Genomic DNA, 14,542 nt, shown 5'->3' with positions numbered 1-14,542 from the left:
TTTCTGAATACAGTATCATGGCTTCAAAGTTCAAAGTAAAATGGAGATGCTGCTCCCCCACCCTCCCCCCAAACACACCAGTGGGGAATGGTTCAATGCAAAAGTAATTTTCTGCACTGACCACCAAAAAGCCAGAGAATGGGGAAAAAAATGTTACTCACAAGCCAACAAAACTGATATAAAAAAAATAAATCCCAAGGGTTGCAGGAGCCAATGTGTGGTGAACAGTATGTGGAGGCAGTACAACATAACAGGAAGAAAAGTCATAAATGGCAGAGCTCCTAAATGAAAAACACAGAGAAGAATGGATGAACGGTCTTAAATGTAGATTACCAACAGGACCAGAGGTTGTGCCACAATTCAAAGTAGCCCATGGCCCATCTGCTGGCAGTGTCCTCCAGCTTCAGCAAGTGCCTGGACCGGGGGCAGAGAACGTTGAACTGTGGGGCTGAGGTTGGGATCCTGCTGGAGGGACAGTCACCTGTGAGGTTGGGATGCCGCCTGTGGCATCAAGTCCACAAAGAGTGAGCTGCCGTGGAGGGATGCTCAGTCATGCCTGGAATGACTGTCACCCTCTTGCCTGAAGGATTCGCCCCTTTCCCAGGCTTGCCCCACCTGTTTCCCATTCCCTCACTCCACTGGTTTCCAAGGAGGTGCCGTGGGCAGACACCTCCAGCCCTGAGGCCATACAAAGCTATGAATTTTCCATTAGCTTTTAGAGATATGGGTCCAAATTCTTTACTGATCTAAAGGGGGCACAGTTCCATTGGCCTCAATGGGCTTTAACTTACAGCAGCAAAGAATTTGGCATTTCGTATAAATTTGGCTCCCTGGCTTTCATGAGGCTCTAGTTTTGAGGGGTCTTTGTATGGGGTTCAGTTTTATTATTAATTTGTGAAGGTAGTGTCACTGGAGTCTTGGAAAGCCCCCTTTAAAAATAAAGGTTAATCCTTGTTCAGTCCTACAGGGCATCAACAGTATTATTTCTAGTTAAAAGGAAGCAGGAAGGTTTTACTTTCTCTTCTGAGCCTCTAAGACTGAAAAGCAAAATTTGGAGTACTATTTACAGATATGAACACTTGTGGCACCCAGCCGTTGGTGTCAAAGGACACTTCTTGTGGCTTAGGTAACACCAGCAACGACCGGGAGGGACATCCTGGATGCAGACTATCAGTTTTCCTAAGGTTTCCTTTGCCTGGCCAAGGCAAAGTTTCAGTGCAAGAGCCTAAATGTGATCAGCATGAGGTGTGAGATGCATGCTGGAAAATAAACATCTCTTCTTCAAGGGGCTGGGTGGTATTTGGGACATTCCTGTCCTGGTGTGGGAATGCAAAGTTAAGAGTGGTCTGACTAGAAGTTTTCTATGGTTTTGTTGACTGTGCTGTAACAAACTTGCTGACATGGAAGGTGCTTTCTGAAGGCACCTGATGATAGATATGGCAGCCTATTGCATCAATTGCTTCCTAAGAAAGAAAAATCCCACCCAACTTTAATACCTTCCTCCGTGAACAGGTCTTGCTGATAATCACATGCAAAACTGAGTCTACTGGTTATTCCTTTCATTCAAGGGATACCTGGACTTTCTGAAACACACACCTTTCCAAATTACATCTGTTTCAGGTTTATTGGCTATTATGGTGGACATGTAAGAAAATCTCACAAAAGAACAAAAAAAAGTGGAACCAAAAGTCCATCTTTGGCAAAAGCATGGTCACTGACCAAACTGCTGGGTCAAATCAGAAGGAAATGTCTGTCCAGAGCTAGAATGGCTCTGAAGCTCTTCATCTGCTGAACTTCAACAGGCCATGATTTAGCTTCAGGATGACCATTTATCTCATGGACATTTTATCAAATTTCTGTGAATTTGATACAGGTACCTGGACAGATTTTACCATAACTAAATCAAAATCTGGTCCCTTTCTGAATGTTTACATTTCTCATTCTTCCACAGTTTTTTCTCACTTCCTGATTTTCTCTGGGACCAAAAATAAAAATTCCAAAACCCAGTGGGAAATGAATGTCTGGAGACTTCTGTTTTAATCCAGGAAAACTTCACTGAAGGTGCCTGAGCATTGTCAGGTCGTTGCCTTGAATAACAGCCTAGATTTTTGATGCTTATCCCAGCTCCATCATGTCACTATCAGAACAATTAGATTCAAAGCCTGTCTCTTCTTTCTGTTTTCAGCATAACCGATGTAAATCTGGAGAAACTGCAGCCAGGGGTGTTGGGTGACCTTTCCCCTGCTGTCACCAAGGGCAGAGTCTGGTCTGCTCCACGTTTCTCAGCAGGAACATCTCAGCTCCCACAGCCAGTCCCTGGTTAAAGTACCACAAACAGGAAAATACAAAAACATGACAACATCAGACAAACCCCTTTCACAGATGCACGTCCAGGAGGAATGTTGCAGGTGTTTATCAGAAAAAAAGAAAATAACAACAACAAAAAGGTTGGGGGATCAGCTGTGTAAATGAACACTGAGAGAGCATCTAATATATTATTCTGTAATACAAAAAGAAGAAATCTGACTTGATTGCCCTATTATAAATTTGCTAAAAATACAGATATATATTTATATTTTTATATATATATATATATAATTTTTTTAAATCTGAACAGAAAAATAGACTACTCTGGAATGCATGAAAGTCACATGACTTTTCCATACATCAGATACTTATAAAGCCAACACAATGGCAAGCAGGAGGTACAGAGGTAACTAGAACATCTGTACTTTATTCAAGAACTATTTAAAGCCATATTCTCCCCAAGTGGATGATCCAAATGAACCCAAGGTAGCACTTGTTGTGTGCAGAAGTGACTGACCAAACACGGAGGAGCTGCTGGGGCAGGTTTGGAGCCCCAGGGAAGCCCATCTTGCTGGGGCCATGCTGGAAGGCATCGGCACCTCACGGCCTCCTTTGCTCGACTGCTTCACTCAGGAATTGCAGGGTTTGCTTTAGAATGAGTGTTCTGTGGAGCTTACCAACAGAGAGAACGTGGCTTTAGAAACCTTATCTTTGTGATGAGTTTTACATAACCTTGTTATTTACTATAAACTGTACCGGTCATAATTCCGTCAAGACATAAATATACAGTAGGTACAAATATTAACAATACATTACAATTTTACAGAAGAGAATACTATTTTCCTTAGAAATGTGTATCTTATTAGCTGCAAGGGAAGAAAAGGCTACAGTTTATCACAGCCATAGTTGCCAAACAACCTGACCACCTCAGATGTGTTTCTCATGACTTGCCCAGGCAGATATTCCCCGGCATTTGACACACGGCATGTTCAGGAAGGGAATGTGCATTCCATGGATTTCTTTTCCTCTCGCTTGCTTTTTTTTTTTTTTCTCCTTTTCTCTACCTTTTTTTTGACTCTCAAACCTTTCAGAAAAATGTGGATTCATAGAAGACTCTTGTTTTGGGTTGGGTTTTTTTCTGTAAGTGTGCTTAGGTGAAGTTTTTAAGGAAAGGCACTGAGAAATCTACTGCAAAGTCACTGTTTTTTTCCTCTGTTCAAGGCTAAAACTCAAAGAATCTTTAGCCTTCTGGTTAAGAAAAGTGCACCCTCTCCTTTCACACACACACACACACACACACACATATATATATATATATATGTATGTTCTATATATATATTTATAGGTATGTGTTAAAAGTGATGTTGATGGCGTAAGATACAAGCAAGTGCAGACATCACACATCCAGAGAGAGTCCTTTCAGGTATGATGTCTTCTGCAGCAGCAGGTGAGGCTCTGTCAGCTTGCTTGCTACTTGGTGCACAGTAAATTTGCAGACCTGAATGCTAAATATCAGTGATTAAACCATATGCTTTAGCTTGATGCAAGAGATGTTGCCTATTTTCCCCAACCACTATGAACTTTGGGAAACATGTATCAAATAAACAAAAATTAAATTGTCTCTCTAGGATCTATAGGATTTGTTGAGCATTATGTTTTCGAAGCACTGCCTTCCCTTTGCAATGACTACAGATTTAGTCTACCATAGCTTTAGGTTAGAGTAGATTTCCCAGTGCTTACATTATATATATGTGTATTATGCACACACACACATATATAGATACATTGTAGTCAGACTTTATTTCATTAAAACAAATTAAACATACTTCCTTTTTAACTGGGCATAGAATGAGAGTTACATCTTTGTACACAAATATGAAAGAAATGCTCTTCAAGCATATTATATGCTCAATTTTAAATTATTTGCTTTCTATAAGAAATCTATAGGACTTTGGCTATTCAGACTTAAAAGGAAGATTTTTTAATGGTACTTTTGAATTTGGCTTTCAAAAGTGACTCCGTAAAATGCTACTTTAAAGGTAGGACTAAATAGATGACATAAGGTGTGTGTCATGAGTGATCACGCAAGGCAGACAGAGGGCCTTTGGTTACAAGGAGAGTTGCACCAGTTGACTGTCAGATAAAAAATTATAGGACTGTTGATTTATACATTTTTGTCAGTGCCATCTATAAACCAAATACATCAATTTGGATGAGCGTGCGGTAAATACTACACTATATGGCTATATTTAAATATGTTCACTTCTGCGATATGTAAAATATGACTTTTTTTTTCCACATGAAAGCATCAGCTCTAAAAATATTTAACTTGGAAATCACTGTTACTTCATAAAAAAAAAAAATCCCTGATTTTTCTTCATTTTACGTTTGTGCTGATGGCAGACATGACTGATCACTGAAACACAGAGATTATATTAGAACTGTTCTCTTTAAGATTTCTTGTTGCTGCTCTGTGGCCTCAGAAAGCCACAGCATAAATCAGTATTTAAAGCTTATCTACTGGAAAGTTACTTTTTACTTTTCGTGACGACTCAGTCTTAACCAGTATCTCAGCAATACGTCGGTTCCTCTAAGTACACTTGTATTTACTATGGCCGAATCCTACAGTCCTTCACCAGGCAAAGCCCGCCCGAGGAACGGCGCTCTCGGCTGCGGGAGGGCGGAGAAGGAGCGAGCGACCCTCGGGGCCGGCCCTGCGTGAGTACCCGGGGAGCTCCCGCAGCCGCGGTGCCGGCCCGGGGCTCTCCCTGCCCGGCCCGGGGCTCTCCCTGCCCGGGGCTCTCCCTGCCCGGAGCTCTCCCTGCCCGGAGCTCTCCCTGCCCGGAGCTCTCCCTGCCCGGAGCTCTCCCTGCCCGGCCCGGAGCTCTCCCTGCCCGGCCCGGAGCTCTCCCTGCCCGGCCCGGAGCTCTCCCTGCCCGGCCCGGGGCTCTCCCTGCCCGGCCCGGGGCTCTCCCTGCCCGGGGCTCTCCCTGTCCGGAGCTCTCCCTGTCCGGAGCTCTCCCTGCCCGGCCCGGGGCTCTCCCTGCCCGGAGCTCTCCCTGCCCGGGGCTCTCCCTGCCCGGGGCTCTCCCTGCCCGGGGCTCTCCCTGCCCGGGGCTCTCCCTGCCCGGCCCGGAGCTCTCCCTGTCCGGCCCGGAGCTCTCCCTGTCCGGCCCGGAGCTCTCCCTGTCCGGCCCGGAGTTCTCCCTGTCCGGCCCGGAGTTCTCCCTGTCCGACCCGGAGCTCTCTCCCTGCCCTCGGCCCAGCCCCAGCAGTGGCTCAGCTCCTCCCCGGCCTCGCCCTGCTGGGCCACCAGGGCGGCTCCGAGCGGGCCCTTGGGCCGTGTCCAGCGCCCGGGACGGGCCAGCCGAGCAGAGCAGAGTCACTGCAGCGTGGGCACAGCTCCGTGCCGAGGAGACACCTGGCAAAGCCATCCTCACAACCTACACTAGCTCCTAGAACAGAAATGTGCTTATTGCTTTTGTCCGTACATGCTGCATTCACTATTACGGGTTACAGACAGTGCTGCACGGCCGGGACGGACACACGGCTACATTCAGGACTAACCAACACTGGCTTTTTACAGTAGGAAGGAACAAAATGCAGTGGACTCGAGCGGCTTCCAGGGGCTCTTCCTCCCACGTGTGCCCCCTGCTCCCACGTCCCGTGTCTCAGCTCGTCCCGGAGCCGCTGCCTGCAGATTGCTACACACCCCGGCAGGACCTCAGGGACAGCTCAGGAAACGCTCAGTGACAGAGTTATTTACAGCTCAGTTTTACAGTAGAAACAGAGAACAACATAAAAGGTTACCATCACAGTTATCACAGGACAAGGTGTGACTTGCTACAGGCGTGTAACAAATCACAGTCACAACAAGAGGCACAAATTACAGTAGTGCTTGGTTAAAGTGCTTGATTGTTACACTCAGCTATCCTACTCCAGCATTGCAACAACGACAACAAAAAGTCAACGTAAAGTGCTTTCCCCCCCGCCCAGATTAAAAACCAAAGACAAATTATTTCCTACACAATTTGACATAACTTTATTGAGACAATAGTATTTTAAAAACCTAGGCTGGTGGCTGCTAGTTCTGTTCACTTAAAATGGTCAGATAGTTTTTTTTTTTTCCTTTCCTCTTTATTTTCTTTCATTTAAAAATGACTGGATGTTATTAAAACGTCAGACCTGATTCTCCTGCCTCTCGCAGCTGCTTCGTGCCACGGCCCTGCAGGAGCTTCTCCCGCCCGACCTCCTGGCGAGAGGGAGCACAGCCAGGCCTGCGGCGGGTCACTAACGAATCCCTCTTTTTGCATATTTATGTAACACTTGCATATCTTTCACTGCGCTGCTTGGGCGCAAAAAGCTTCGCACCAGCCTGCTCCTGTGCTCCTGTGCGGAGCCGGGGCCGCACGGGCAGGGCGAGAGCCGCGCTCTCCTCCAGCCCCGGGCTGGGCTCTGCCGCGGTGCCCCGGAGCGTCCTGCTCCTGCATGGCTCCTCCGACCTTCCCCACGGGCCACGCGCTGGCCCTGGGCACGTACCGGCTCTTAGCAGAGGGTAAGCGCAAGTCTCACTATGTCTTGGGGCATGTTTGGAATTAGATACAAATGGTGCAACTCACCCTGCTGATATTTCAAATGAAAACATCAGGTCCTACAGGATATCGGACTGTTAAACACACAAAGAGCATTTTAATAATTGGTTTCTCTAGACCATTATTTGTTTCAAATGTTTTTCACTTGGATTTTCCAATAATGCAAGTGTTCCCTGTTACCTTTAAACATTATATCCATCAGAGAAAGCTGTAGATGGGGAACAGCTGCCCTGAAGCAGTGAGCATTGTGTTTTTGAAAGCTTTATACCAACCCCAGCAATTTATTCCAGAGTTCAAATCTGGCTGCCTTGGCATCCTTTATGGAACTAATGCAAATCAGATGTTAATATTTCCAAAAGGAGCTCTAGCGTTCAAGGGGAATGGATGGATATTTGGTCACATTGGCTTCACTGGACAACATGAAAGGAGATCAATGTGTGATCATGATTTGCAATCATTTTTTTGACTGATGTGGGCAATGTCTTTAGAGTTGTTTCAGAGAAGGACATTTTCACAAACCCACACTGGACCTCCCCCAGACTTTTAGAAACAGGTGGCTTGTTTCAGCCAAGTTCATGCCATGCAGAAGCTCTTTTGTTTGTGTTGACTGTGAAGATATTCCTTTAAACTCTCAGTAAGTTCTTTCAGACCCCACCTCAGATGCTTTGATCATGTGTGTTAGCATGTCCTCCGCTGCCTGGTAACACATGGACTTCTGGAGAAATATGATTTTCTAGTCTGACAGTCTCCTGATTGCCGTGGGTTCTTCCAGTGATACCTTCCATAGAGTAAATGCAGTTCTGCCCTATCAGCTTAGGGGAGGTGGGTAAAGCAGCAGCTTCCAGATGGTTCTTCTCTGTTCTATAAACATGGTCCTTTTGCTTTAGATAGCCACTGTTTGCCACACTGTACTTGGGACTCCCATTTCCAGGCGGACTTGAATCATACATCAGCTGACCTTCATCATCAGTGTCAGCATCTATGTATTTGTGTATACCAGCATCATGGAAGTTGAAAGCTAGGGCTGCCTGGGACTCCGGTGACTTTGGGGGCGTTCTTGCACTTGCAGTTGTGTAGATCGAGGTTTCTGGGCTCATGAGAGACCTGTCAGAGAGTAAGGAAGTATCTGTGGCAGCAGCAGTAGCTCCCCGGCTCTTGAGAGGGTCTGGGTATGTTCTCAGTACATTTGATGATGGTACTAACGTGCTGGTGTCCTCTTCCATGAAGTTAACTTTCAGAGATCTTAGCTTTAAAGGGTTACTGGCCTTTATGGAGCTTTTGGGACTGTCAATGAAAAAAGCAGAATGGTGGCTGCTTTCAGAGCTAGGGTTCATTTCCACATACCTGGCACTGCTCCCCTCTGGCCTGCCCTGCTCCTGGATGATGTTGATGCCCCCCTTGCAGGGCAGGGCGGTGAGCGGGCTGTGCGAGAAGCGCCCGGTGTCGGGGAACTCGGCCGCACAGCTGATGAAGCTGTCGATGCTGGACATGCTCCTCATGTCAATGATCCCGTCAGTGCGAGTCGCCAGCAGCGGCACCATGGGGCCAGGAAGGGTTTCCATTTCTAGCTCTTCCTTCTGCTTTCCAGCTTGACTCGACTCTTTAGTGTTAAGGTTTGGCTGGGACTGAGTCTTTGCCATTTTGTTGTACATGTCCTCAAGCTGCTGGACATTTAGGTGTTGGGGACTTGAAGATGACCTGGCTTTTTCTGGGGATCCTTGTTCCTTAGTTTCAAAAGATTTACTAGAACTAGTTTCAGAGAGTGTTCTCTTGGTCCATTTCCATTTGCTTGGAGATAAATGATTGTCCTGAACTTTATCCTTTTTGGCTATGCTTTCTCCATTCTTTTCAACCACAATGTCCATGAGCTCTATGCTACGGGCAAAGGCATCCTTCATGTTCATGGAAACAATACTGCCATTTCTTTTTGCTCTTTCAAGAGCTTCCCTGCGCTTGATGGCTTTCTCCTGCCTCTTCTGCTCTTTGTAAAACTCTGAAAAATTATTGACAATAATTGGGATGGGAAGAGCTATCACCAGCACACCAGCAATGCAGCACAGTCCTCCTACTATTTTGCCCAAAAGAGTTTTAGGGTAAATGTCTCCATAGCCTACTGTTGTCATGGTGATTGTTGCCCACCAGAAAGAAGCAGGGATGCTCTTGAATTTTGTATCATCCTCATCCTTTTCTGCAAAAAACACTAAACTGGAGAAGATCATAATGCCCATAGCCAGAAACAAGATGAGTAATCCAAGTTCATTGTAACTCCTCCTCAGTGTAAACCCCAAGGATTGTAAACCAGTTGAGTGCCGGGCAAGTTTTAGAATCCGGAGTATCCTCATAATCCGAAAAATTTGGACCACCCTTCGTACATTTTGGAACTGAAGTACACTTTTATTGGATTCTGTGAGGAAGATAGTAACATAGTAGGGTAAGATAGCCAGCAAATCTATAGCATTGAGCGGGCCTTTGAAAAACTTCCATTTCTTAGGGGAGGAGAGGAAGCGCAGGAGGTATTCCATTGTGAACCACGCGATGCACACCGCTTCCACGTGGGCGAGCTGGGGGTTATCTGTGGTCTGCCCAAATTCATCCACGCCTTGGAGCTCAGGAAGTGTATTAAGGGACAAGGCAATTGTAGATAGTACAATAAACATGATGGAAATGATTGCCAAAATCTGGAAAGGAGAAAGAAAACAGTGAGTTAATCTCAGAATACACAACGCTGTCTCTCGCTGCCGTTAATGCATGGCTGTATTTTCACTCACATGTTGCAAGACACGTTTTGCTCAGTACACAGAAGACAGATAACCAAGTTTATTTTGGAAGCTGTTTCAGTTATGGCAGATGCATGAAGGAGATAAAGCATCTACTTCGACTTCTGTGCTTTCATCTCCATGTAGTCAAGGAACATGTAAGGAACAGCTAGGATGCCAGGAGGGCTGTGAAGCAGATCACAGCAGGAACTTTTGATTAACTACCAATTAGGTGCCCAACAAGGCCCATCTGGACAACAAGCTCTGAAATTTAAGCAAGAAGGAGTGCAATTGTGAGTACATGATTCAATCAGAGCAATGTCCACCATTTAATGAACGGTTACTGCTGTAATTTGGGGTGCTGATGGCTAATTATAGAGCTGAGTGTACAATTCTACTACATAAGCATACAAATAATACACACTTGTTTAATGACTCATCACTAATTTGATTCTTGGTGGTTGTGAAAAACATGAAAACTTCACGAAGCTTTCTAAGCCATTTTGAGTTTTCTGGAGGAGAGAGCAAGCATCTGAGCAAACCAAATTGGACAACACTAAGACAGCCAAGCAGGGGAAGTCCAGTCACTGGAGGCTTCACATGTCTCAAACTTAAGAGAATAAAATGTAAGTCAAGTGTCTCATGGTGAAGTGTGGGGAAATCTAGGTGTTAATTACTTCTGCATGGTGGCTTGTTTCAAAAGACCATCTCCTGGAGACAATGTGCTCCCCCTGAGAAGCAGAGAGCCTGATTTGCTTTCCTAGAAGGCTCTTTTGGTGGTTTTGCTGTCATTTCTTCGTTTACAACCCATCATTTCTGAAGGTGTTTGGGATGTTTGCAATGGTAATTTCAATTAGTTTTGCTTGGCTTATCTCTGCCCACTATACACAGAAGGGCTTAGATGTATGTACCTGTTGGGTTTTATCTCTTTCACTTTCAGTGTAAATATTAACGCTCCATCTTTATTCAGTGAATGGCATCCAGCAGCAGTAATTGGTGTCAAACCTTCCGTTTCCTTTGATATGCCCTCCTGCTTTGAAGATCAAGGCAATGCCGGATGAGTATAAATAAATAAACTGAGAGATATAAGGGTAAAATTTGATTTTGGTTTAGGAGATTTAGCCACAAAGCTAAGCAATAAACAGAGATAGACATTTATAATCTCTCCCACAAGTTGCAGCACGATGTCACTTGTGCTCCCAAGATACAGATATTCCCCCTTACTCATCTACTGCAACTACATCTTTGGGAATCTTAGGCTAAGAAAAACTTCTAAATATTGATTGTCCTCAGTTATTCAAGGCACTTTTCAATTGGAAAGTACATAAAACTGAGAGTGGAGTCTCCAGCAGGATTTAGAAATCCTTTTCCTTCTGTAAGAGATACTTTGACCTGGTAGCACCAACCATCCACTAAAAGCCACCCATGAAGCAGTTGTACACAGAAAACTGGATCCAGCTGTTGCTGTCAGGCTTTAGCACTGCTCAGTTCCACAGGGCTCTGTCCCAAAGTATTTACAGTCTGGGATTTCAGATTATAGAAATCACCATCTGTCTCTCTAATAGGGTTTTCCATCTTGGCTGTACTGAACCTCTAGCCTGGCAGCTCTTGTATTTTCCACTGTCAGTAATGAGAGACAGAAAGCTGAAGGGAAGACATTTACACTCCCAGGGAGGCCTCTAGGGATGCTCTGCATCCCAGGCAGCCTTTTCATTCCATTCCTGGCCTTTTCTCCTCCCTTTGCTCTTCCAAGTTCGCTTCTCTTTAACAAGAAAATCTAATGGGACCAATTTGGACTTGAGCAGAAACAATCCCTCTGCAGTGTATGAGGCTCTGGCTCTTACAAAACTGCAAATCTTTTTTCCAGTCACTGTAAAAAAGCACCTGTGGTCCCTGATCTAGAGCACTGACCCCAAATCTCACTGCTTGTCCCACTGCTCACAGCTGCATTAAATGGAAGGAAGCATGGGAGAGGGCCTCCTCCTGTGGCACTGATCTCCATGGTTCCTTACAAGGCACTCAGCGTGGCCTTGTGCTCATGAGAACTTTGGATGGGCAATCAAAGAGCTGAGGGTGAACAGGCTCAGGCACAGGAAGGTCCCTACAGCTCAGGCTTGGACTGGCAGAAGGAACAGGGATGGGAAAGGTCAGCATCAGAGGCCTGTTAGATTTTGTGAGTGCTGCTGAAATGTCCATGTTCCCACTAACAGAGCAAGCTGTACCTCTCCCAGGTCTGGCTGCTGGCCTATCTGGCATATGTGGGCTGTTTATTGGGACTGGGGAAGGCACCTCCAGCATCCCTGCAGGAACATCCAGAGCTGCTGACTTGGATGGCCATATTTGGTCCTATAAAACACATAACCAAAACTGGAAAAGCTTGCAGCCTAACATTCAGAAGCATAGGAAAAAGTCAGGAGTCACAAATAGCTAAAATGAGTGATGTGAGGACATGTTTGTGACACAGGCAGGTGCAGGAGTCCCTGTATTGTGGAGCCACAGCTATGACGAGTGTTCCCCACATGTTGGCTCCATGTGAGCTGAAGACAGGAGCCCCGACAGAGCAGGCTGGACTGGACAGGCATCCTCAGCAGAGCAGCACAGACATCCTTTCAACTGCTCATAAAGCTGACAGGGGTTGACATTGGTCTTTCCCCCACACAACTTTCAGACCATTTTCACTAACATCTTGCATAAAAGAAGCTCTGCAGTCCCCTTCCTCCTTAGTTCTGTATTTACTCTTGTGTTTCACCTGTAGCAATACACCAGCAATTGTGAAAATCCCCTCAGGTACTTTATTTTAGCAGGTTACTTGCAGAAGGTATTGGAAGGACTCCTCTAACGATGGCCCTGGCTTGTGGTGCAAATTTCAGTATGTGCAGGATTTCAGGAAAAAACTTCTCCACTAAATCAGCCGTTTCACAAAGGTTTTTGTGGAGTGAATCTCTGGATTGCTGCTGTGATTCCTTTGTGGAAGATAAACAACCCAAGGACAGGCAGGGTTCTGGATGAATTTAAAGCAGTTGCCTCAAAGTGATTAGCATGATTGTACACACATGCTGGTTATTACACATGCAAATGAGACAAGCATGCTGATTTTGGGAGCAAGCGTAGCCAGTTTGTGCAACTGCTGTTTCCTGAAGCAAGATGGATGTGCCATGCTGGCAAAGCTTTTAATCCCCACCTCCTCCAAAATCCTCCCCAAAACAAGGCAGGCCACCTCTACCTGGCACCTTTCAGGAAATAACCACCTGCCCTGGGCCTGATCCTGCTCGCTGGGTGAGAGTGGCCCCAGAGATTCCTCCTTTGTGCTGGCAAGGTCTGTGCTCATCCCTGGGGGAAGAGGGCTCCTCCCTGCTCAGAAGTTTCCCATCTCTTTGCAGCAGCAGTTTGTGTGTTCACCCCACAGGTGGCACAGAGAGGGGTGAGTTTTGGGCAGCAGGGACTAACCCAGCATTGAGGTTTGGTGATATTTATTGCTTAGTTGTTTTCTTTGCACTGCTAAAAACCCTAACAGAGATAAAGGCATAAGACAGGGGACTTTCAAGGCCATTAAAATTTATGAGAACTGGCTGTCCCAATCCCATAGATGGCTCTAAAATCTCAGGGTAAGCATCCAAGATCTCTCTGCTGTGGCAACATGCCCTATACTTTTTCTGTCTTCATACTCAGTAATGAAGCTGATATAGCAAGGAGAAGGGGTGGTGTGTGGGAGAGAGTAGGAGGGTGTTTGAATATAGATATGATATTCTTGGAAATACGATGAGGAAATTGTTATGTAATCAAGAAGTTCAATAATGGTTTTGTCTAATGTGCTTTTTTAGCTCCATCAAGGCCTGCAGAATAAATTTGGCATCAGGACCAGGTTTCATTCATATGCTCCATTTACTCAGGGATTTTATCTGCAGCCCCTCTGCTTTCCCAAGCTACAATGCACTTTGAGTCAGACTGTCCAGCTCCATCCTGCCACGCCTATGCCAGCCTCTGTCTCCTCAGGCTCTGAGAAACAGAGAGCACAGTGTATTTTGAGCTATATCCCACGTGCTGCACAGTGCAGAAACAGATGGAGAGTTCCTTAATCTCCTCCCCACTTGATTCTGCACAGGAATAACATCTCCTGCTCACAGCAGCTATACATGTCTGTGGTATTTATTGACAGGGACTTGTTTTAGGAAACATCTCTTCACTAGAAGATGCCTATTTATTCATAAACTGAAAGAGTTTGCAGAACACAGTCACTTCTGATGTCAAGATTCTGACCACTGGGCTTGCAGGGTGTTTTTTCTAGAAAATGCTGAAGCCATAATGAAAGGTAACACTTATTTCTTGCATCATGGCAAGTTGAGGCCAAAGTGGGGAATAGTTGCAAGGCAAGTACAGAGAACCTTTAATCCGCTCTTTTCTCGTGGAAGGATGTTAAGATGTAACGTAAGACCTTGAATCTCCAAACCCCTTAAGTCCCACTGGTTCCTGTGGAGTATAAACCTCTGCTTAGGAGCTTTCCCTGACCTGGCACTTTATGTGTCACTCCAAGGCGCTGCCCCCGCAGGTCCTTGGGAACTCTCTGCCCCAGGAGCTCGGAGCTCAGAGGGGCCCCTGCCCCACAGCTCAGCTCCCTGTGCTGCCCCAGGCACTGTGCACTCCATCTCTAGGAAGGCAAACCCCTACATTCCTCTGCAAGCACGACTGCACAGCAGAACATCCATAAAAACAAAATCAAGATAAAGCCACTTATATTTTGCTTTGGAAACATATGAGATCTTAATTTTGACATTTGCCTGGAAAAGCCAAGGTTGAATAATGCTTAATTATTTGATTTCAACTATAGCTGTAATAAGTTTATCTGTTGAGAGAGTAAGCCTGTTTAGTTTAAAAGAGGATACAACGCTT

At 45.5% G+C, this 14,542-nt stretch overlaps 1 protein-coding gene across 1 annotated transcript in view; it reads right to left on the bottom strand.

Moving 5' to 3' along the window:
* Window positions 1-5,355: 5,355 nt before the first annotated feature.
* Window positions 5,356-14,542, bottom strand: part of KCNB1 (potassium voltage-gated channel subfamily B member 1) — a 102,547-nt gene continuing 93,360 nt past the window's right edge. The window contains exon 3 of the mRNA XM_005524885.3: window positions 5,356-9,577. Within this exon, the coding sequence (XP_005524942.1) occupies window positions 7,556-9,577 (2,022 nt within the window). The 3' untranslated portion in view covers window positions 5,356-7,555. The remainder of the gene's footprint in view (window positions 9,578-14,542) is intronic.

The sequence above is a fragment of the Pseudopodoces humilis genome, chromosome 19, assembly GCF_049639895.1.
Source record: "Pseudopodoces humilis isolate 2021_Gansu_Grassland_sample_001 chromosome 19, ASM4963989v1, whole genome shotgun sequence".
NCBI classification, from domain to species: domain Eukaryota; kingdom Metazoa; phylum Chordata; class Aves; order Passeriformes; family Paridae; genus Pseudopodoces; species Pseudopodoces humilis.
This window is presented reverse-complemented; position numbering and strand designations above follow the sequence as displayed.